Raw genomic sequence first — 23,716 nt, 5'->3', positions numbered from 1 at the left:
TGTGACACTATCCCAGCAGGTAACCACAACCTTAAATGTGAAACTTCCTAAGAAGTTGGCTTAGTAACTTAGGACCCACCTTTGTTCTTAATCATTATATCCAGGAGTGTAGGTGACATTATCTGGATAAATGAGATTACTGTTCAAAGATGAACCTCATTCAACCCTCTTCCAACTGGTCTCTGGGTTTTCAAACTCAAATGAAGGCAGCAGTGTTAGAGGAAAAATATAATTGCAGGAACGGTTGATTACTAAAATCTTTATGAAACATTTCAAAAAAGTCTTGCGGCAACTTTAAAAAAGGAGTCTCTTCTCTCCTCACAAGTCCATTCTGGCTTGTCCCTTGTCCTGGCTATATCATGGCAGGGATCTCTGAAGACACCGTGTCCAGAGGCTGCCAATGACAGTCCATCAGCGCATCGTACAGCTCCTCGCTCTGCTCCATGAACTCCTTGTTGGCCTCGGTCACATCCAGCTGCGGCATGGGGTCTGGAAGAGAAGCAAGGGTGGCTTCAGGGGCGCAGCACTCAGCAGACACGGGACTCGGTGCCCTTCTCCCCTCTTCCTTCCCGGGGCTGCCAGCCCTGCTGCCTCTGCAGGGTTTGTGAGGATGAGAGCAGGGCAGGGGACAGTCCACCCTCAAACAGCACAGGGTCCATTTGCTTGTGGAGGCTTTCAGGAGTAAATGCTACAGCACCCCATGATTCATCCATGGCTGGCTGAATCCAAGGAGGTGAAGGAATGGAAGGTAGAGAAGGCTGACTACAGGTTACATGTGGATTTATGACTGAGGCTGCGCAGGAGGCCCTAAGCCCTAGTTAATCAAGAAAAGAAAGTAGAAAGTGAAGTCGTGTCCGACTCTTTGTGACCCCATGGACTGTAGCCTGCCAGGCTCCTCCGTGGGATCTCCCAGGCAAGAACACTGGAGTGGGTTGCCATTTCCTTCTCCAGGGGATCTTCCCGACCCAGGGATCGAAGCCAGGTCTCCCGCACTGCAGGGAGACTCCTATGGGCTTACTTGGTGGCTCCAATGGTAAAGTTAATCAAGGGTCTAACTCTAACTTTACAGAATGTAACATGTAATTAGTACTCAAGTAGTTTTGGCTGTCATTCCATGTTTATTAAACTACACATACCTGTAACTGTCACATGTCTCAGATTTTCTGGTGTGGCCCTTTTCTGAAATTTGGGTTTGGGAAACCTGATCAAGATTACTAAATCAAGAACAATGAATGTCTAATGAAAGAGCTAGAGTCAAGTACACAAGCTGAAACACCAAGTTCTGTATTGAAAAACAATTTTTTTTCCTTGATTGCAATAGTGGTATTTGTTCACCAGAAATCATGACAAAATACCTAACAGCTTCCTTTTAAACCCCTAACAAGTAAACTATTCTTAGAAGGGAGTATTACTGAGCACTGAAAATGAACCTCGGTTGTATCCAACTTGGATGAATCTCACAAATAAAATATTGAATGAAAGAAGCAAGACAGTATACACAGCACAGCATTAAAATTCCAAAACAGGCAAAACTAAACCCTGCTATTTAGGGGTGTATAGCTATGTGATAAACCTATAAAGAGAAGGAAGTTTTGTCACTACAAAACTCAGAACAGTAGGGACTTCCCTGGTGGTCCAGTGGGTAAGACTGCACTCCCAAGCCTTTGATTGTGTAGATTACAACAAACAGGAAAATTCTTCAAGAGATGGGAATACCAGACCACCTGACCTGCCTCCTGAGAAATCTGTATGCAGGTTCAGGAAGCAAGAGTTAGAACCGGACATGGAGCAGACTGGTTCCAAATTGGCAAAGAAGTACGTCAAGGCTGTATATTGTCACCCTGCTTATTTAACTTCTAAAGCACAAGCTGGAATCAAGATTGCCAGGACAAATATCGATAACCTCAGATATGCAGATGACACCACCCTTATGGCAGAAAGTGAAGAGGAACTCAAAAGCCTCTTGATGAAAGTGAAAGAGGAGAGTGAAAAAGTTGGCTTAAAACACAACATTCAAGAAACTAAGAGCATGGCATCTGGTCCCATCACTTCATGGCAAATAGATGGGGAAACAATGGAAGCAGTGACAGACTTTCTTTTCTGGGCTCCAAAATCACTGCAGATGGTGACTGCAGCCAGGAAATCAAAAGATGCTTGCTCCTTGGAAGAAAGGCTATGACCAACCTACACAATCTATTAAAAGGCAGAGACATTACTTTGCTGACAAAGGCCCATCTAGTCAAAGCTATGGTTTTTCCAATATGGCTCAGATAGTAAAGCGTCTGTCTACAATGCGGGAGACCTGGGTTCAATCCCTGGGTTGGGAAGATCCCCTGGAGAAGGAAATGGCAATCCACTCCAGTACTATTGCCTGGAAAATCCCGTGGACAGAGGAGCCTGGTAGGCTACAGTCCATGGGGTCACAAAGAGTCGGACACGACTGAGTGAGTTCACTATGTATGGATGTGAGAGTTGGACTATAAAGAAAGCTGAACACCGAAGAATTGATGCTTTTAAACTGTGGTGCTGGAGAAGACTCAAGACTCCTTTGGACTGCAAGGAGATCAAACCAATCAGTCCTAAAGGAAATCAGTCCTGAACATTCATTGGAAGGACTGATGCTGAAGCTCCAATACTTCAGCCACCTGATGCGAAGAACTGCCTCACTGGAAAAGACCCTGATGCTGGGCAAGACTGAAGGCAGGAGAAGGGGACAACAGAGGATGAGATGGTTGGATGGCATCACCAACTCAATGGACACGAGTTTGAGCAAGCTCTGGGAGTTGGTGAAGGACAGAGAAGCCTGGCATGCTGCAGTCTATGGGGTCACAAAGAGTTGGACACAACTGAGCGACTGAACTGAACTCCCAATGCAGGGGGCCCTGGTTCAATCCCTGGTCAGGGAACTAGATTCCACATGGCACAACTAAAGACTGTGCATGCTGCAACTGCCACCACTAAAACCTGGTGCAGCCAAATAAATAAGACCCCATGCACTGCAGCACCCCAGGCTTCCTGTCCTTCACCATCCCCCTGAGACTGCTCAAGCCCATGTCTATTGAGCTTGCCAACCAACCATCTCATCCCCGGCTGCTCACTTCTGCTCTCAATATTTCCCAGCATCAGGGTCTTTTTCAATGTGTTGGCTCTTATTAGGTGGCTAAAGTACTGGAGCTTCAGCATCAGTCCTGCCAACAGGTATTCAGGGCTGATTTCCTTTAGGACTGACTGGTTTGATTTCCTGGCTGTCTAAGGGACTCTCAATAGTCTTATCCAGCACCATAGTTTGAAAATATCAGTTCTTCGGCATTCTGCCTTCTTTATGGTCCAACTCTCACATTCGTCCATGACTACTGGAAAAACCATGGTTTTGACTATATAGACCTTTGTCAGCAAAGTGCCATCTTTGCTTTTTCACACACCGCGTAGGTTTGTCATAGCTTTCCTTCCAAGAAGCAATCATCTAATTTCATGGCTGTGGTCACCATCCGCAGTGATTTTAGAGCCAAAGAAGAGGAAATCTGTCACTGATTCCACTTTTTCCCCTTCTATTTGCCATGAAGTGGCAATCTGCTATCAAAGCCACTATGATAGCCAAAATGACAAACTGTAACTGTTGGTGAGAATGCGGAGAAATGGAAATGCTCCAGGCATTTTTGGACAGGTCTGGCCATTTCTCAAATGGTTAAACAGAGTTTACTATATGATCCAGCAATACACTCCCAGGTATACAGTGAAGAGTACTGAAAACTTGTCCCTGAAAACTTTTCTATGTCCACACAAAAACTTACACACGTATGTTCATAACATTATTTATAACAATGAAAGTGGACACAATCCAAATGTCCATCAACTAAATGGATATCCAGAGAATGGAATATTATTCAGCCATAAAAAGAAAGGAATGACACATGCTGTAACAGAGGAATCGGAAGTCAAGTCAGAGAGGTCATTCACCAAAGACCACATCTCATACATGACTCCGTTTATTTAGAATGTTCAGGATACGTAAATCCAAAGGAGGTGAGTGGTTGCCAGGGACAGGATATTGGAGTGACTGCTAGTGGTTTCACAGTATTCTTCACTGGAATTAAACAGGGGTAATGGCTGCACAACTTTGTGGCTATTTTTAAAAACTACTGTCCACTTTAAAAGGGTGAATTTTATGTTATGTGAGTTACACCCTCCAAAATAAAAACCAAAAAACCTAACCGAGTTCTTACTGTATATCCTATTGTATTTCAGGAATTTTTTCATCGAGAAATTTTTCTATATCAATATTCTTAGAAAAAGACATGATTTAATAAAACAAAAAATCTAATTAAAATCTTACCAATATTTAATAAATCTATCATTAGATATTTATCTGTATTGATATCACTGTGGGATAAAATCTTTCAGGTAAAATTGATTTCATGCATATGAACATTTTAAGAATTCTTTGTAGAAAGATAGTATATTTTAATTTGTATTTAAGTACTAGTATTAGCAGTATGATGGCTACATTTTGTGTCAGCTTGGTCAGGGTAGTGGTGACCAGTTGTTTGGTGAAACACTAGTCTAGATATTCTGTAGATGTGATTCACACCTACAAATCAGTTGACTTTAAGTAAAGGTGATTATTCTCAATAATGTGGGTGGGCCTTAGCCAATCAATTAAAGGCCTTAAACTGAGGATTCTCAAAGTAGGCATTCTACCTCTAGGTGCTAATATAGAAATCCTGCCTGAGCCTCCAGCTTGCTGAAGCACACCACAGATTATAAATACATATATCCTTTCGGCTCTATTGCTCTGGAGAATCTTGACTAACACAAATAGTATATGCTTAAATTATTTTCTCTTGTGGTTTATAGGCCATTTGAGCTTCTTTTGTAAACTGTTTCCAACTTTCTCAGGTACTCGATAGAATCAGCCAGTTGGTGCTGAATCAACTGATCAGAGGTGAATCTTTTCACATAAGTACTGTGCCCATTCCTGCAACCAGAGGAATCTCTCTTGTAATTCTAATCTAAATTATGAGTTGAAGTTTTGAGCATGTACAGCAGCTCCATATGGGAACTCTAGGAAAGCAGAGCATGACCAGTCTGGCCACTCCATTCAGTGTTGGTAATGGCATATGGGAACAGATTAGCAAAAGGCTCCAGCAAGGGCAAGCATTTTTGCTGCTGCTGCATTTTGTTTTGGGTGTTTCTGGCCGAGCCACACAGCTCTAGGGATCTCAGTTGACCAGGGACTGAACCCGGGCCATGGTGGTGAAGCACCCGGCACTGGACTGCCAGGGAATTCCCAAGGACAGGTATTTGGGTGTGTAGAAGTGTATGGACGCACGGACAGTATAGCACCCTTCCTCACTTGGATGACAGGGTCTGGAAGATGGCCTGCTGAACCCAAGGTACAGATGAAGAATGACAATCCCTCCTGGGCCCTGTCTCTGTGTGGCGATTAGGTTAAAATGGGAGGCATTAGAGACTTCCCTGGTGGTCCAGTGGTTAGGACTCCATGCTTTCACTGCCAAAGGTGTGGGCTCAATCCCCGATTGGGGAACTAAGATCTGACCACCAAAAAAACAAAAAAAAAGAGGGAGGCATTATAACTGTGGTAAAGACCCTGAAGTCTAGGGCAAGACTGCAGGATTCTAAGACGGTCTACCTCTTGCTACGATGTTGCAACTAAGCTGACCTTGAACATGAAATTTGTTTCCTCTCCTGTAAAATCAAGACAATTATGGTACTTACCTCAAAACCACTGTGAACACCAAGTGAGTTAATACCTGTATATGTGCTTAGTGTATACTCACATAGTGAAACTTGTTGGCTGTTAACTATTTAAGCTTCAGTTTTCTTTTCTGTAGAATGGGATTTATAAAAATACCTATTCATCGAAGTGTTGATAGGCAGCAGTGCCTGCCAAACTATTATAGCAGGGTTGGCTGTAATAACGGATGATGAAGAAATAGAAAAACTCTAAGGAGTCACACACAAATATGGTTATAATCAGGATAATTTCTCTAAAAAGGAGGCAAAAAAAGGCAAGAGACTAAGGCTAGAAAGACAGGGACTCCAGGTTGAGCCTTGCTCCTAACTCACTGTGTGATGAGAAGACCATGTGGACCTCCAGCTCACCATCCCTCTACTGGAGCTGTGTCTGCGCAGCCCACCCCTACGCTCGCTGCTGCCAGAATCAGATGACAACACGGTCAGTGTAATGCTTTAAAACGCTATGAAGTTTGTTCCATGGCTACGGATGATGTTTCCTTTAAAGGATATTTTGCTTACAGATGACATTTTCCCTATGACCTTCTCTTGAGGAATAATTCTTAAAACAGACTTAAGATTTTAAACTTGGAGTCTTTTTGTACCTTAAAATAAAGCTTTATTTACTTAGAAATCGATGTTTATTTTACTTCTTTAAACCTTAAACCTAACATTCTGTTCAGAAATATGTTGAAAAAAATTAAAAAAAATTTTTTAAATAATTTTTTCAAACCTTAGACTCCTTTAAAAGTATAAATATCTCATTTGAAAAAATATTTGTCTGAAGGTCAGCAATTACTTTGGTTTTACTTTTTCTCTGTTAAATTCAATAAAAAATCACAACAAATTTTTAATTTTAAATAAGCAATAATGGCTATTACCATGTAGCAAAACTGGGAGGTGATTTTAGTTTCTTCCTTATACTTTACTGTATTTGCCAAACTTTCAATCACAACTATTACTTGAAAGTGAGGAAAACAGATAATTTAAGATACATGGGGGGAGCTCCTTGGCGGTCCAGTGGTTAAGAATCTGCCTTCTAATGTAGGGGTCTCTGGTTCAGTCCCTGGTCAGGGAACTAGGATTCCGTATGCTGCAGGGCTGCTAAGCCCGCAGGTGACAAACCGCGAGCTTGCACGCTCCAGAGCCTGTGCCCTGCAACTAGAGAAAGACTGCTGGGCTCAGCAACAAAGATTCAGCATAGCCCATAAAAAGTATGGAAAAAAATTAAAACGTGAAATTAAAAATTATTTTACAGCAATCTGACAACCTGTGCGACAAATATAAGGCAATGGAGTCTTTGGTTCAGACCTACATCTTGGGGTAGACCACCACAAGTCCAGGGAACCTCGGGAGCCCTCTTTCGTCTGTTGCTCCTTGGCGTGATTTGAGATCCGCGCTCCCCGCTCAGGTGACATTCACATCTTACACTGAGTGAAGGGAGTCCTTTCTTACCTTCCAATGCATCATCTCCGACTTCTTCATACGTCTGCCAAGAGACCAGAGAGGTGGGTGAGAAGCACGGTGAAAGCCTGGCCCATGACTAGGATGGCTTGTTTTTAACAAGAGGAATTAACCTGCTTCATCTTCCCCTGTCTTTCTGAAGCGCAAGCTCCTGTCCTTAACCACCCCATCCTGGAGACTCACCCAAGTCTCTAGAGGATGCGGGGCCAGACTGGCCAAGTCATGGTTACCTGCATGGTGCTCTGGGTGTAGCCGTACTGGGGATAGCTGTAGCTGTAGCTGCCTGTGTTCTGGTCATAGCCCCACTGGGCATAGTAGTTCTGGTACTGCTGGTAATACTGGTTGTAGCTATAACTGTACATTTGACTATATTCCACTGGCTTCACACGGCTCCTTAAAGGAAGAAGGAAAAATAAACAAACAAATGAGCAAATATTTCCATAACACTATATGACCGGGACTGTTGTAAGTGCTTTACACAGACTAACTCGTTTAATCCCCACAATGGTGCTATACAGTAAATATATAATTAATCCTATTTCACAGATGAGAAAACTGAGGTAGAGAGAGATTACATCATTTGTCCAAAGTCACATAGTGAGTAAGAGATTCAAACCCAGGCAGTCTGATCCCAGAACCCAGCTTTAAAGATAGGAGCTTTGGGGAATTCCCTGGTGGTCCAGTGGTTGGGACTCTGCACTTTAAGTTCCACGGGCCCAGGTTCAATCCCTGATCGGGGCACTGGGATCCTATGGGCCACACAGCATGGCTAAATTAAAAAAAAAAAAAAAAAAAAAAAGGCACTTCCAATGGTTAGGTTTGTCTCCCTTACAAACTTTATTAGTACTGACTTTTCCCCTTCTCAAGATCTTGGGGGGCTGTTTTTCTGCCAGCCACAAAGGCTCAGATTAACATGGCCTGGATAATCTGCATTTAGAATGATCCAAGGAGCATTTTCAAATTACAAAATATCTTATCACCTTTTCCCTGCAAAAACATAAGGTAAGTGTTTCAGGAGCCTGGAACTGTAGTCAGAGACATCATTTGTGGGGTAGGTACTTGGGATTTGTGCCCATTCTTTTTCACATATGGTCTCCTTCTTTAAGTCCCGCACTCATTTCCTCTGTAAATATGAGAACATAGCCTCTGAACGGTTAAGTGATTCACCCAAGACTACACAGAGGACTGGAGCCAAACTTTAACTCCAAGGCTTGCACCCCAACCACAACACGGTTCATTAGGCACCTGCCCTGCAGACTCAAGTCTCCTATCTGTCTCCCCCTTCCTGCATTCACCAACCAGGGCTGAGGCCCAAGGTCAACAGAAAGCTTTCTTCTCTGATTCCACAGCTACCCCAGTCACTGCTAACCAAAGACAGAATGTCAAGCCTGCAAAAGATCCACTGCTTTCAAAACCTTAAAAAACCACAGGTGATGAGCTCTTCCCAGGTTCCTCGTGTGCTCAGTGTCGGCTTGGTGAGGACTCAGCCTGAGCAGTTAGGCCGCATCTGACTGCCTTAGCATCACCTCCCGACTGGGCGGCTCGATGAAGTCTGATGGCAGACATTTCCTCTCTCTGCCCACTGCCAGGCTGAAAACTGCTCATGTTTGCCTCCGTGACCCTACCCTCCTGACCCAGGCGTCCAAGGAGTCTACCACCCTCACGACATGCTCAGGTCACTGAAGGCACAGGGTCTGGGTCTACACATTTCTGTTTCTCCACACTTGGCTTACAAGTCTGACTCTCCAAGGAAACAGATTACTCAATTCTTAGTGCAAGAGGGCACCTCCCCAGAGGCAGGCATCAATGCTGACAACAATGCTCAATGAAGAAACAGATGTAACAATATAACGGCTCTGCAGAAGGGACTTTGTTTTTCTTGTTTATAGCTACAACTTCAAAGTCTAGGGCGGGGCTGCGGTTGCAGGGACTCAGTTATCATTGACTGAATAAATGATGACACAGCAGAAACCACCAAAAGAGTAAACATCAGAAGAACTGCCAGACAGAATATGCAATCGAAAGAATATTCCGCAGCTATTAAAAATGTTGTAATGATGACAATTATGCAACTGTATGGCAAAGTGAGTGTGTATACTGAGTAAACTGGGGAAGAACAAGAGTGAACATTGTTATTGTAATTAAAAATGAAGAAGCAATGAATCTACCACATGTAAACTGACCCGTATGCACGCAGTGTGTGCGTCTACATCAATATCTACATTTATACAGAACAGAAGCTTATGGAAAAGCCTGAAAAGGAACCCAGAAATTATAAGCAGTCATCTAGAGTAATAAGAAACTTCTTTCTTTTCAATGTTTTCTTTAATGTTTTTACATATACTGTAGAGTTTAGAACAAATAACATTTGGAGGGGAGAATCGCTGAGGCTAAACTGCAAAGAGCCTCCAAATTTTTTGCTGTCTTAAAAAACATGGCCATTTGGAAGTTCTGCCCAAAGAGTGTAACCACTTATATACTTTAACACGAAGTTTCTCAGCCTTTGTAAAATTGACTTTTGGGTGGCAGAGGAGAGCATTCTTTGTTCCGGGAGCTGTCCTGTGCACTGCAGGATGTTTAGTAGCATACCTGGCCTGTACTCATTAGATTCCAGAGGCTCCCCTCTCTCAGTATGGGATGTAACAATCAAATTTATCTTTAGGTGTTGCCAATGTCCTCAAGCTGAGAACCACTGCTTGGGCCAAAGGATGGAGGATTCTATGCAGAGAAAAACTGTCTTATATCTGAGTATAAAACATGCTTGGATATGCATGGGAAGAAGGGTTTTCTGCCCAGAGTGACAGGTACAATAGTGATGTACATAATATTCTATCCTGCTTATATCATTATTTTTCTTTTGGCCACAAGGCATGGCTTGTGGCAATTTCCTGTACCATATTCCCTAAATCATTAATTCTTAGCCACTCCCATAGCAAGGGGCACTCATAAGAGGTTTGTATGTTTCAACAGCAGCTCTACTGGGCAAAGAGCACACAAACTAAGTTTGCAGAGCCCAACTGCTTTTCCAGCATCACTATGGCGATTCTGAACGTGCCCGCCTCCCCGAGTCATAGCTCTCTCCTCAGCTGTAAGCTTCTGCAGGGGCAATAGTGATCCTGGCTCATCTCCAGCACCCAGCCTGGCAAATACTGGGCACTCATTACTTGTGGCCTGCACTGAGTCTCCTGGCAGCCTCCCAATCAGCAAGCGGATGCCCTGATTATCAGCAACCGACAAGGCATGTCTCGGTTCCCACGCCAGCGCAGGACTCACGCTTTGGGGATGGCCACGCTCAGCCGCACTGGTTTAGACCCCAGTCCTATGGCTCCCTGGCACTCTGTCAGGGCTCGCTTCTGTTCCAGCTCATCTGTGAATTTCACAAAACCATAACCCCTGCAGGAAAAAGACACACACGCACTATTTAGATCACAAATGTGATGCAGGTAAAATCAAAGAACGGAAAAGAAGCTGAGAAGGGAGAGAGCGCCCATCAAACCACATGGGCAGGCCTGAGCGCCCCATGAAACAGAGGGGTGTCACAGAGCAGATTGAGACCCCAGCACTGGAGGATTCCACTTTCAGTTCACCAGCCTCCTCCATGCCATCCTGATGTGGCTTCTCCCCAAACAAGAGCTTCCTTCCCAATCTACTGGAAAGTATTATTATTATTATAGTAGAAGCAATAGTAGTAACAGTCACAGAAGGCCAAATATTTACGGAGCCTGCCCTGCATGCCAGGTGCTACCCAAGGCACTGGGACTCAGCAGTCACAAGCAGACGAGTTCCTGCTTTGCTGAACTCATATCCCACTTGGGGATAAATGAATGACAGTTAACATTCAATGACCATTTATTATTTCCCAGGCACTATGCTGAGTATTTCCCCAGTTATCTCAATAAACTGTCCAACAACTTGATGAAGGGATTATCCACATCTTATTGAAGGCAAAACCAAACTTCAAAGACATTTAATGACTTGCCCGAAGTCATACCAGAAGCAGAATTCAAAGTCCAAGCCCATAACTACTACTCAGATCAAAAAGGAATCTTTCCCGACATGTATGGTATGATTTCACTTATGTGTGGAATCTAAAGTATGATATAAATGAACTTACTTACAAAACAGAAAGAGACTCACAGACACAGGAAACATGGTTATCAAAGGTGCAAGAGGGTAGAAAAGGGATAAATTAGGAGGAGTCTGAGATTAGCAGATATAAACTACTACAGATAAACGAGGTCCTACTGTATAGCATGCTGCTGCTAAGTCGCTTCAGTCATGTCCAACTCTGTGCGACCCCATAGACAGCAGCCCACTAGGCTCCTCTGTCCCTGGGATTCTCCAGGCAAGAATACTGGAGTGGGTTGCCATTTCCTTCTCCAATGCATGAAAGTGAAGTCGCTCAGTCGTTGCCGACTCTTAGTGACCCCATGGACTATAGCCTACCAGGCTCCTCCGTCCATGGGATTTTGCAGGCAAGAGTACTGGAGTGGGTTGCATATGGAACCATATATATTCAATAACCTGTAATAAATGATAACGGAGGAAAAAAAATATATATATAAACCCTTCTTAAGGTCTTTCCACTTTTAAAGTAAAAATAATAAATAAAAAAGGAAATACCTATAAAGCATTCTCTATTGATTTAATACATCATTTCATCCTCACACCAACTCCCATAAGATGCAGATACCATTTCACAGAAAAGGAAACAGGGGCAGAGGTTCAGGTAACTTGCCTGCTGCATAATCCCTGGGCAGTATTGAGGCTGGGATTTGCACCAGGCGGTTTGGCTCCAGAGCCTGAGCCTTCACCACCATGGAACATGGCCTCGTTATCACACCCTCAGCTATGAGATACATGCTGCAGCCAACAGGGTAGGCATCAAGAAGAGTAAGGCCTTACTTAGACACGCCTGTCTGGTCCAAAACCACCTTGCCTCCCCGGCAGGAGGGGTAGACTTTGACGAAGAACTCATACAGCATGCCATCGTCCACATCTGGGGTCAGATCCCCCACAAAGAGGGAGTATTCAGGGCTGAGAAGAGAGAACGAGATTCAGACACAAAGGAGAAAACTTCTGTTCTTGTGAGCTCTCTTGGCCCATTCTAGATAAACCTCTTCTGTGCCGCGTCAGAGAACACATCTGATGGGTCCTTAACCTAGTCCTAATTTGTTTCCTCTGGCAGTCCTGGTAGAAGAGTTTCGGAAGGAGTCTCCTGCCCCAAGCCCCTCACCCACTGAATAAAGCCTATCTGGCTTCCAGCTTCACATGAGTGCAGACCAGGGGCCAAGTCAGAGATGCTCAAAAGATAAAGCCAGAGATCCTGCAGTCACTGCGTACTTTTAATCCAAACGGTGAAAAGCACAGGAGCATGAGAACTGAACCTTCTCCCCTGAAGATGGGCTAACATGAAATCCCTCAGCTTTCAGGACAGAGCCAGCAAAATCTTCTGTGAGGCCGCACAGTAACTACTGGAGGCTCTGGGGCACCTCTGATTTCTGTTGTCTTTTGTCTGTTTCCACAATCCTTAAAAAATGCAAGGGGGGCCAGGGGGCCTTCCCTGGTGGCCCAGTAGTTAAGTCACTTAAGTAGTTAAGGTAATCCACTTGCATTGCAGGGGGCATAGAATCGATTCCTGGTCAGGAAGCTAAGACCCCACAAGCAGAGCAGCATGGCCAAATAAACAAATGAATAGTTTAAAATAAAGAGCAAATTTCCTGGCGGTCCAGTGGTTAGGACTCTGTACTCTTACTGCCGACGGCCTGGGTTTAATCCTGGTTGGGTAACTAGGATCCTGCAAACCGTGAGGCACCGCCAAAAAAAAAAAAGTAAAAAAACATTTTTAGCTTTCAGGTAATGACAAAATTAGGTCAGTTTGCCAACCCCCATAATAGAACAATAAACTCATTATTATTTTATTTCGGGTATGATACATATTCCTTGCATAAGATCAAAATATATAAAAGGACAAAGAAAAATAAAATACCAATAACCCAACTCAAAGGGAATCACCATGAACACCTTGATATGCATTTTTTCGTTTTGCTTTAGCATCTTCCCTCGAATTTACAAAAATTGGATATAACTCATTTATTTTGTTTCTAGCATTTTTTTCACTTACAGGATCTCACCAACATCTTGACATGTGAGTATTCTGCTACAACATGACACCTTAATGGATTCACAATATTTCAAAAAATGGACATATTGTAACTTAACAATATGTCCCACTTTCCTATTATTAGATTACTTGGATTTTCCCCCAATTTTGCCCATTATATGTAGTATCTCAATGAACATTTTCTTTTTCTAAAAAAACTTTTGCTATAGTTGATACACAATGTTGTGCTAACTTTAGGTGTACAGCAAAGTGAATCAGTTTATACACATACACATATCCATTCTTTAATATTCTTTTCCCATATAAGCTACTACAGGGTATCAAGTAGGGCTCCCTATGCTATACAGTAGGTTCTAATTAGTTACCTATTTTATATACACTAGTGTGTACAAGTCACTCCCAACTTCCCAATTTATTCACTGCGTCCCCTTATCCCCTGGTAACCATGAGTTTGTTTTCTACATCTGTGGCTCTATTTCTGTTTTATAAGTAAGTTCTTTCTTACGATTCCACATATAAGTGATATTACACGATATCAAGGCTAATCTTTCCACATGCGTGCTAGGTCACTTCAGTCGTGTCTGACTCTGTGTGATTCTATGGACTGTGTAGCCCACCAGGCTTCTCTGTCCATGGGATTCTCCAGGCAAGAATATTGGAGTGGGCTGCCACGCCCTCCTCCAGATCTTCTCAACCCAGGGATCAAACCTACGTCCCTTATGTCTCCTGCATTGGCAGGCGGGTTCCTTACCACTAGTGCCACTAGGAATAATCTTTACACATATCCATGAATAAATACTGAAAAGCAGAATTATGGGTTCAAAGGGTATAAATCTATCTAAAGCTTTTCATACATTGTTCTCCAGCTTTCAAAGCAATCTGAAATGCTCGATACATTTATGTTGCTACAGCAATTCTTACTGAATAAAATGTCATTACCATGGGCAGTCACAGGACTAGGAGAGGGCACAGGGGCCTTGACATGAGCAAACTGGAAGCATCCCCCAACAGGGATGGGAGGGCTTGGCCTTCAGGAGGGAAGCAAACTGGGGCCAAACTCAGCTCCCCATCCTCCTCTCTGGAAGTGACCAGTGCAGTGAACACATCTTGTCTCTATTTAGACACTTCCCAGGACTTGAAGCTACCTGGTGGCTACTCTCTACTTACCTGTTATCTGGCTGTTTCCCATAAGTGGCATAATTCAGTTTAAAACGCTTTGCCTGAAAATTTAAAAACAAACAAACTAAAACAGAGAAAGGTGTTTCAAGAATCAACAATTTTTGGAAAAAAACTGAAATAAATTACCTTGGCCAAAACATCTCCCCCTCTCTAAGCCTCAGCCTTTTCTCCTGTTTAAAAGGAGGGGGATGCACGGATGACCGCTAAGGGCACTGCCAGCTCCATGGTTCTATGAGCCCAGGTGTGCCAGCGTGGTGCAGCTGTAAGCTAAGTAACTGTGGGAAGAGCAGAATGCAACTCTCTTGAAACGTGTCCTCACAGCTGCCAGCCTGTTCTACTTTGTCAATCAAGCAAGAGGTCTAGAGGTTCAAGTCTTCTGTGAAAGGAGGCAGCGGTGCAGAGTGGAAAGGGCACGGGTTTTAGAGGCAACCAATCTTCGGTCTGCATCCTGGCTCTGCCACTTACTACCTGTGTTGCCTTGGGCAAGTTATTCCATCTCCCTGAGCTTCAGTTTCCTGGTCTGTCAAAGATAACAATGTCTACTGTTTAGGGTTGTTATAGGATTAAATAAAATATATGGTAGGGATTCAACAAATGACAGTTATCCATGGTAACAAAAATGGCAACATTATCATTATCTAAGTGTCCTTACAGGTGTGGCTCCTGGAAGGGGTTTCCCGTTGATTTTATGCAAACACTTCTCAGCTGTGGCCAAATCTGCGAATTCTACAAAGCAGTAGCCAGCCGGGATCCTGGAGAGAAAACAGAAAAAGGGAATGGTTAAAGATCTGATACCCAGGACTTTGACAGTGATTGTGTGGCTAAGACTCTGAGCTCCCAATGCAGGGGGCCTGGGTTCCATCCCTGGTCAGAGAGCTAGATCCTGTATGCCGCAACTAAGTATTCGTATGCAGCAACTAAAACCAGGTACAGCCAAATAAATAAATATTTTTAAAAAAGGAGGGGTATGGGAAGGTTCAAGAGGGAGGAGAGATAGGATATATGTTTAATTATGGTTGATTCGAGTTGTACGGCAGAAACCAACACAACACTGTAAAGCAATTTTCCTCCTATTAAAAAATTAGAAAAAAGAGTAATTCAAGCTTTCACAGACAGACAGACACACATGCACACACAAGACGTGATACCTAGATGAGAGACTGAGTCTGAGCTGGAGGGCAGGAAAAAATGTTTTTCTCATGACAGCCCATATTATTTTTGTTCCATGCTGTACTCCAGTTCAGAATTTATAGACCTGAGTATAAGTACTGACAATCCAGGCCAGTACCAGACTCATTTAGTAAGTCATTTATTCATGTACTGTATCGCCTATGAAGAACTCTTGCCAAAAAGGTTTCCTGGGACTTCCCTGGTGGTCCAGTGGCTAAGACTCCAAGCTCCCAAGCAGGGGGCGTGGGTTCCATCCCTAGTCAGGGAACTAGATCCCACCTGCCGCAACTAAGAGTTCGAATGCCACAACTAAAGATCCTGCACAATTGAAGACTGAAGATCTCGTGTGCCCTAAGTCCTGGCACAGCCGAAAAAAAACACTCCTATGCAACCTAAGCAAACTTTCAGATCTAATGCCCAGCTTACAGGAAATATTAGGAACAGAACAAATAAAACACTACGACAAGGAAACAAATAAATCAAGAATGTAGGACCAGAATCCAGAATGTAGAACCTAATGTAAGACAATCTTACCTCTTCAAAAAGTCATTATTCTGAGAGAAGAAAGAAGTGGGCATTTCTACATTAAAAAGAGACAAATGCAATACAGGATCTGATCTCTGACTGGATCCTAATTCATTAAAAAACAATACTCAAATATTTAGAATGTCATAATGCTTATAATTTACTTCCATGTGGTTCAGCAAAAAGAAAACATCAATCTACTTAAATCTCTACAGACACTTAGATAAGGAGAATATAGCAACATATTAACAATTTTTGAAATTAGGTGGTGGTTACATGAGTGTACACTGTACTCTTTGTAAATTTAAATTTTTCGTAATTTATAGTTTTTTTGATAATCTACCACCAGCCAGGCAGATAGAGTTGAAGAACATGGCACCTGACCTTAAGAAACTTAAAATCTAGCTGGACAAAGTAAATCCACAGACCAGACCTAATTGTGGGGATATGTATGAGATTCTTGGTGGTCTACTTTTAAAGCATTACTAAGGGACAGAAGGGACTTTATTTTTCTGGGCTCCAAAAATCACTGCAAATGGTGGATTGCAGCCATGAAAGTAAAAGACGCTTACTCCTTGGAAGGAAAGTTATGACCAACCTAGACAGCATATTAAAAAGCACAGACATTAATTTGTCAACAAAGGTCCATCTAGTCAAGGCTATGGTTTTTCCAGTAGTCATGTATGGATGTGAAAGTTAGACTATAAAGAAAGCTGAGTGCCGAAAAATTGATGCTTTTGAACTGTGGTGTTGGAGACTTTGGAGAGTCCCTTGGACTTCAAGGAGATGCAACCAGTTCATCCTAAAGGAGATTGGTCCTGGGTGTTCATTGGAAGGACTGATGTTGAAGCTGAAACTCCAATACTCTGGCCACCTGATGCAGAGAGCTGACTCATTTGAAAAGATCCTGATGCTGGGAAAGATTGAGGGCAGGAGGAGAAGGGGATGACAGAGGATGAGATGGCTGGATGGCATCACAGACTCAATGGACATGGGTTTGGGTCAACTCCGAGAGTTCGTGATGGACAGGGAGGCCTGGCATGCTGCGGTTCATGCGGTGGCAAAGAGTCGGACACGACTGAGAGACTGAACTGAAATGAAGGGACATAAGTAGGTAGATGTGGCTAGATCCTCTGATATTCCTTCCTTCTAAGAGATTTATACTGAAAACAGTTTTCCTTAACAGCATTCTTAAATCTATCACCAGTGAAAGAAATCAGACTTTTCTGGAACTATGATACTCAATTCAAATAACCTTATGGACACCAAGCCAAAAGGTATGGGCAAGGGAAGTACCAGAGCCCAGGGATCTAAGAACACAGTCTATGAGCTCCATAAATGTTAATGCTTAGAAGAACGGTGGGGCAAATCTGTGTTTTCTGTCTTGTGTGTGCTAGAATTTAAGCCAATGTAAAGACCACCACCAGTAAGAGCTGACTATTACTGAGCAGTCACTACAGGCCAAGCACGGTGCTCGCCAATTCACATGCACCACCTCATCTAATTCTCACAGAAAAACTCCATGAGGGAAGCAAACTACTGCTCCCATTTAGATATGGAGACTGAGACTCAGGATTATACAAGATGCCTTAAACTACACAGCTGGTATTTGCCAAAGGCTGGACTTGAGTTCAGGATAATCTGACTATATTCCTTCCCCAGCAGTTTATTATGAAAAATTCCAAACATAATAATTAAAAGAGCTGCCATAGCAAACACCTTTATATATATATATATATATACACACACACACCTACCACTTTTTAAAAAATATTTACTTTAAAAAAAAATTTTACTTTACCAAGTGATCATCCATCCATCCACATCCTTACCCATTTATCATCCTTTTCTGTTTTTGTTGATTTTTTTTAAATAATGAAAGTATAACATTTACAGGAGATGGAAAATACAGGTATCATCCTTATTTTCTGATACATTTCAAAGTAAGTTGCAGATATTGGTACATTTTTCTCAATTATTTTAACATGCTTATTATTAACTAGAGTTCAATTACTGTGTACAGTTTTTTCCTTTTAAGTTACACGCAATGAAATGCACAAATTCTTCTAGGTGCTGAGTTATTTCCACCACAGATTAATTTTGTGCATTTTAGAACTGACTCAGTGGAAAGATCCTGATGCTGGCAAAGAATAAAGACAAAAGGAAAAGAGGGTGGCACAGGATAAGATGGCTAGATAGCATCACCAACTCAAACAACATGAACTTACCCAAATTCTGGAAATTGTATGCCATATACTGTATACGTATACCATACATATACATAAACTGTATGTGTATGTATACCAGTTATATACTATATGACTATACAAGTATTTATATATTTACCTATTCAGATACCTGGACTGCAGTTTGGGGCCAACATGCTATGGGGCTTCCCAGGTGGCACAGTGGTAAAGAATCCACCTGCCAATGCAGGAGATGCAAGAGATGCAGGTTCAATCCTGGGCCTGGAAGATCCCCTCAAGTAGGAAATGGCAACCCACTCCTGTATTCTTGTCGGGAAAATACCGTAGGCAGAGAAGCCACCAAGAGCCGGACACAACTGAGGGACTGAGCTCGTATGCATGCATGCGTACGCACACACCACACAAAATGTGCTATACGTATTCAAGTCCTTTTCATGGTAGTTACACACTTTCATTTCTCTTGAGTAAATACCTAGGACTAGACTTGCTAAGGAAAAGGCAGTGGCACCCCACTCCAGTACTCTTGCCTGGAAAATCCCATGGATGGAGGAGCCTGGTGGGTTGCAGTCCGTGGGGTCGCTAAGAGTCGGACACGACTGAGTGACTTCCCTTTCACTTTTCATTTTCATGCATCGGAGAAAGGAAATGGCAACCCACTCCAGTGTTCTTGCCTGGAGAATCCCAGGGATGGGGGAGCCTGGTGGGCTGCAGTCTATGGGGTCGCACAGAGTCGGACACGACTGAAGCGACTTAGCAGCAGCAGCAGCAGACTTGCTAAGGCAGATGTATTGAAGATGTATGGACTGTCCTGGTGGTCCAGTGGTTAAGAATCCACCTACCGATGCAGGGGACACGAGTTCCATCCCTGTTCAGGGAAGATCCCACGTGCCTCAGAGCAGTTAAACCCATGTGCCACAACTACTGAAGCCCACTTGAGCAGAGCCCCTGCTCTGCAACAAGAAGCCACTGCAATGAGAAGCCTGCGCGCTAGAGAGCAGCCCCCACCCACAGCAACTAGAGAAAGCCCGTGCTCAGCAACAAAGACCCAGCGCAGCCAAATATCAAGGTTTTTTTTTTTTTTGAAAGGAAAAAAATTAAAAAGATACTGCCAGATACTTGTCCCCAGTGGTTGTAACATTTTCTAGTCCCACCAGTGATGGAAGAGATGTGGTTACTCCACATGCAACTGTATTCTTTTTTTTCTTTGCTGAATTAAAAAAATTGTTAAGGATTATATTACATTGGAAAAGGTTATGGCAACTCACTCTAGTATTCTTCTCTGGAGAATCCCACAGACAGAGGAGACTGGTGGGCTAGTCCATGGGATTGTAGAGTCAGGCACGACTGAGCACACACAGTTATATAAAATGTTATCATTTTAACCATTTTTTGACTGTACAGTTCTGTGGTATTAAGTATTTTGCAACCAATCACTACATTCTTAAGCACTATGCTTTATTGTGCATTACTTTTTCTTGGGTCTTACTCTTTCCCTGTATTTTGTTCCTTGTTTTAAATTCACATTTATTTATCTTACAGTATTCTCACAAAGCACTTCAAAGTCTTGGTCATATGAGGCAGAGTGCACACGTAATATGTATGTCGGTGCCACCATAAAAACAGCTAGGGTTTAGTAATCAGTGGTGGCTATTTCTTGTTTAGTCGCTAAGTCATGTCCTACTCTTTTGTGACCCCATGGATTATAGCCCACCAGGCTCCTCTGTTCATGGGATTTCCCAGGCATATGGGAGTTGGTTGCCATTTCCTATTCCAGGGGATATTCCTGACCCAGGGATTGAAGCCAAGTCTCCTGCACTGGCAGGAAGATTCTTTACCACCCAGTCACCAGGGAAGCCCAACGGCAGGAAAGGATGATTCCAATTCTTAATAAAGATTAAAATGTGAGAACCTATGTCAGTGTTTTGGAAAGTATTACAGAATGTATTTTCATGCCAGTAGCTGATTTATCAGGGTTTTCTGTCTATAAGAAAGTACCTGTTTACCAAACAGCCAAAGACTAGGCCGCACTTCATATCTCCCATCATTTTTCAACTGACTGATGCTTTAGCAAGCTGCTTTAGTACTCCGCACAGAGTAGATACTCACTAAACACTGTCTTTTTTTTTTTCTCTATGTGAAAGTATTCTTCACATTTTGTTTTGTGTAAGTATTTACTGTCTCATTCCTCTATTAGAATGTAGTAAAATCCATGAGAAGAGGGACTATTTCTGGGTTATTTCAGCCATGTGTCCAGGAAATCTAGAACAGTAGCACATAGGTAGTGTTTCACATGAGAGTTAAGGGTACTCATGAACTTGGAGAACACAGCTGAATTAGAGTCCTGGCTTCTCATTTAAAAGCTGTGTATATTTAAGACAGCTATTAAGCTTCTCTAATAACAATACTTAGCTCAGAGGTGTTTGTGATTTTAAAGTGCTTATTACCTAGCAGATCATAATCTATTTATATTTACCAAGCATATACCATATGCCAGACATTGTGGTAAACCTTGACCATGAATTAATGGCACTTAATCCTCACCAGGGCTCTATGAGGTAGGTGCTTTCATTATGCCTATTTTTACAGACAAGAGGGAGAGATTAAGTCAATTGCTCAAAGTCACACACAGCACACGAGAGCTTTCAAACCCAGACTGGCTCAAGTCATCTGTACACCACCAAATGTTAACATCATTATGACAACTATTACTAGGGGTCAAAGCCCTGACCCTCCGCGATGTTAACCTTCTCTTGCATGACACACGCAGCGCGATCTATAAAGCAGAACGAGGACTGAAGTAAGAGGACAAACCCAGTGAGGCGGTTTCGGATAATTTTGACGCTCATCACTGTCTCCCCCATGGTAGCAAAGGCTCTGGAGATGAAGTTCTCATCCATGTAGGGCTCCAGCTGCGTAAACACAAGAGCAGAGCGGGTCGGGCCACATCCAGACTCCTCGTTTTCCGGATCCGGAGCCCCTCCGCCCTCAGCCCGGGGTGGGCTGCACGCTGCTGGCGGGCGGGAGTGGGGTTGGGGGTGTGGGGGAAGAGGTTTCCATGCGCAGAATGACCTGAACCCCCGCGTTCCCCGTCCCTCGCCTTCTTTAAATGTGCTCCTTTGTAGAAGCCGCCCCCCTGGGATGGAGGAATCCATCCCTCCAGTCCCAGAACCAGGGGCGCTCTTCAACCCTTAGGATTCCTCCCATTCTATCCGCCCCCAAACCCTCCTTTTCCCCTCCACGAACCCAGGCGGGGCCCCCAAGACCCCTCCCCCTCCGAGTCAGCCTTCACCTACACGCTGGGACTCACTTGCGCGTCACCTAAGAGAACTGCCCCTCTCCAAGCACTTTGAGGACCCTTCCCCTCAGTCTTGGCCCCCCGGCACCTAAATAACTGGGACTCGCGCCGGCGTCGCCTAAAAGAACTCCCCTCCCCATTCACGTCCACCCTTTTGGAGATTCGAGGGCCCTCCCCACTCGGCCCCTTTCTTCCTCGCGACGCTAACATTCCTGCGCCACAGACCCGGGAAGCCGCCCTCACTCACGTCGCCCATCCACAGGCTGGCCGCCATGCCCGCGGCCCCGCAGGGACTCTGTGGGCCCCCGGAGCTGGCGCGGACGCGGGAGCCGCGGACCCGGGAGCTCCACGGAGCATGCGCCTCGACCGCCTTCTGCGCATGCTCCGCAGCTCGGCGCACCGGACCGCGCCCGCGTGCCGCTCCGGGTCTTTCCGGCTCCCGGCGGGCAGGTCCCAAGACTGGAGCCCGCGGGAGGGGGCGGGGCAGACCCTGCCCTGCGCTTGGCTGTGGGTGGAGCTGGTGACTAGCTTTCTCGGGTTTCTATTTAAACTCACACGTACAGATAAAATTACAGAATTTTACGCTCCTTGTAAAAAAAAAAAGCAAATATAAAAACTTTTTTTTTTCCCTTCAAGTAAAAGATCTCCTTTGGGAGTCTGGGCGATTCAGTTCCACTCACTCAGGCAAATTACTGACTGGTCCGCTCCAGCCACCCCTTCACACTGCATTTCCCGGTTTGCAAGAGATTTCTGTCGACTGCTGCGCTGGGATTCTTCCATCATTCCCTGGGGAGCAGGGAGGGCAGAATTACAGCGAGTGTAAATTGGGGCAACTGTGTCATCTCAAACCAATCAGTCTCTTAAGTCTTGTCACTTTCTGGCGTCTCACTTCTACGCTAATCCAAACCGCCAGTTCTAACCTGTCCCCAAACAGTGACCTGCCACAGAAGGCTCTCAGTAAACACCATTTCTAGATAATCCTGACAATTTGACTTCTAATCTGAGTGTCCCAGGCCTTCACCTCAGTTTAATACCCATTTCCTAGAATGTGAAACTTCTATGAGAATTGTTATCTCCAGGTGTGAAAATCACTCCAAGTGCTTGAGGACCCATTTCTGAGGCTCCTTCTGGGCTGATGGGCCACTTCAGCCCTTCCTTGACAGTATACAAATCCCAAACTTGGGGTGTTTGGACCCAAAGACAAGCACTGGTGGATCCAGCCTTAGATCCAATCACAAGTTGCCAAATTTCCAGTTTTATTCTGTTCACTTCCACAGTAGTGTAGTGTTTAGGTGCTCTGACTATAGATTTGAACAAATAGAGCCCAAATCCCAGCCCTCCTCACTATTTTGGGAAACAGCAGCACTTGGTTCCCCTGCTGGCTCAGTGGTAAGGAATCCACTGGCCAGTGCAGGAGACACAGGTTCCATCTGTATATGCGGAAGATTCCCTGGAGAAGGAAATGGCAACCCTCTCCAGTGTTCTTGCCTGGGAAATACCACGGAAGGAGGAACCTGGCGGGCTATAGTCCAAAGGGTCAAAGAGTCAACTCGAGTTAGCAACTAACCACAACAAATAGCAGTGCTTACCTTGTGGCAACCCACTCCAGTACTCTTGCCTGGAAAATCCCACGGACTGAGGAGCCTGGTAGGCTATAGTCTATGGGGTCGCAAAGAGTCGGACACGACTGAGACTTCACTTCACTTCACCTTGTGCCATGTTTTGCTTGGCCAAGCAGTGTGGCATGTGGGATCTCAGTTCCCAGACCAGGGATCAGACCCATGCCCCCTGCATTGGAATCGTCTTCACCACTGGCCCACCTGCGAAGTCCCAAACTGTGTTTGTTGTGAGGAGAAAATGACAAGTTGGAAAAACATTTGGCCTAATGCCTGGCTTCTAATAAGTCCTCCAACATGGCAGTTGGAGGCCTTTGAATTATAACTAATAAATAGTACTATCTGCCAAACCCTGTGCTTTTTGCTATTTTTAAATTTCATT

General features: G+C 44.0%; 1 protein-coding gene across 6 annotated transcripts; it reads right to left on the bottom strand.

Annotated features, from left to right (window-relative positions):
- On the bottom strand, nucleotides 213-22,129 carry TRNAU1AP (tRNA selenocysteine 1 associated protein 1). 6 transcript variants are annotated; one of them, XM_018056945.1, is made up of 10 exons: nucleotides 21,966-22,108; nucleotides 21,235-21,332; nucleotides 15,174-15,273; nucleotides 14,510-14,562; nucleotides 12,124-12,255; nucleotides 11,665-11,742; nucleotides 10,492-10,611; nucleotides 7,449-7,611; nucleotides 7,210-7,243; nucleotides 214-489 (listed from the first exon to the last, which is right to left on the bottom strand). In XM_018056945.1, the coding sequence occupies exons 1-10, from the start codon at nucleotides 21,990-21,992 to the stop codon at nucleotides 353-355; spliced, it is 942 nt and encodes a 313-aa protein (XP_017912434.1). In that variant the 5' UTR covers nucleotides 21,993-22,108; the 3' UTR covers nucleotides 214-352. The 6 variants fall into 6 exon arrangements, with proteins under 6 accessions (XP_017912443.1, XP_017912434.1, XP_017912427.1 ...); XM_018056938.1 differs by lacking the exon at nucleotides 21,235-21,332 and having other exon boundaries at nucleotides 21,966-22,129; XM_005676767.3 differs by lacking the exon at nucleotides 11,665-11,742 and having other exon boundaries at nucleotides 21,966-22,106.

The sequence above is a fragment of the Capra hircus genome, chromosome 2, assembly GCF_001704415.2.
Source record: "Capra hircus breed San Clemente chromosome 2, ASM170441v1, whole genome shotgun sequence".
NCBI lineage: Eukaryota > Metazoa > Chordata > Mammalia > Artiodactyla > Bovidae > Capra > Capra hircus.
Note: the sequence above shows the minus strand (reverse complement) of the source record. Positions and strands in the feature narration are given on the sequence as shown.

What these genes read in the sequence shown, in the direction of transcription:
- TRNAU1AP (XM_018056938.1), bottom strand. Translation starts at nt 22,099, where the DNA reads ATGCGCAGAAGGCGGTCGAGGCGCATGCTCCGTGGAGCTCCCGGGTCC. An exon ending in GACCAGACAGGCGTGTCTAA is followed by an intron (nt 11,743 to 12,123) that starts GTAAGGCCTTAC and finishes CATTTATTACAG; the next exon opens with GTTATTGAATATATATGGTT. An exon ending in AGCGTGGCCATCCCCAAAGC is followed by an intron (nt 7,612 to 10,491) that starts GTGAGTCCTGCG and finishes TCTTCCTTTAAG; the next exon opens with GAGCCGTGTGAAGCCAGTGG.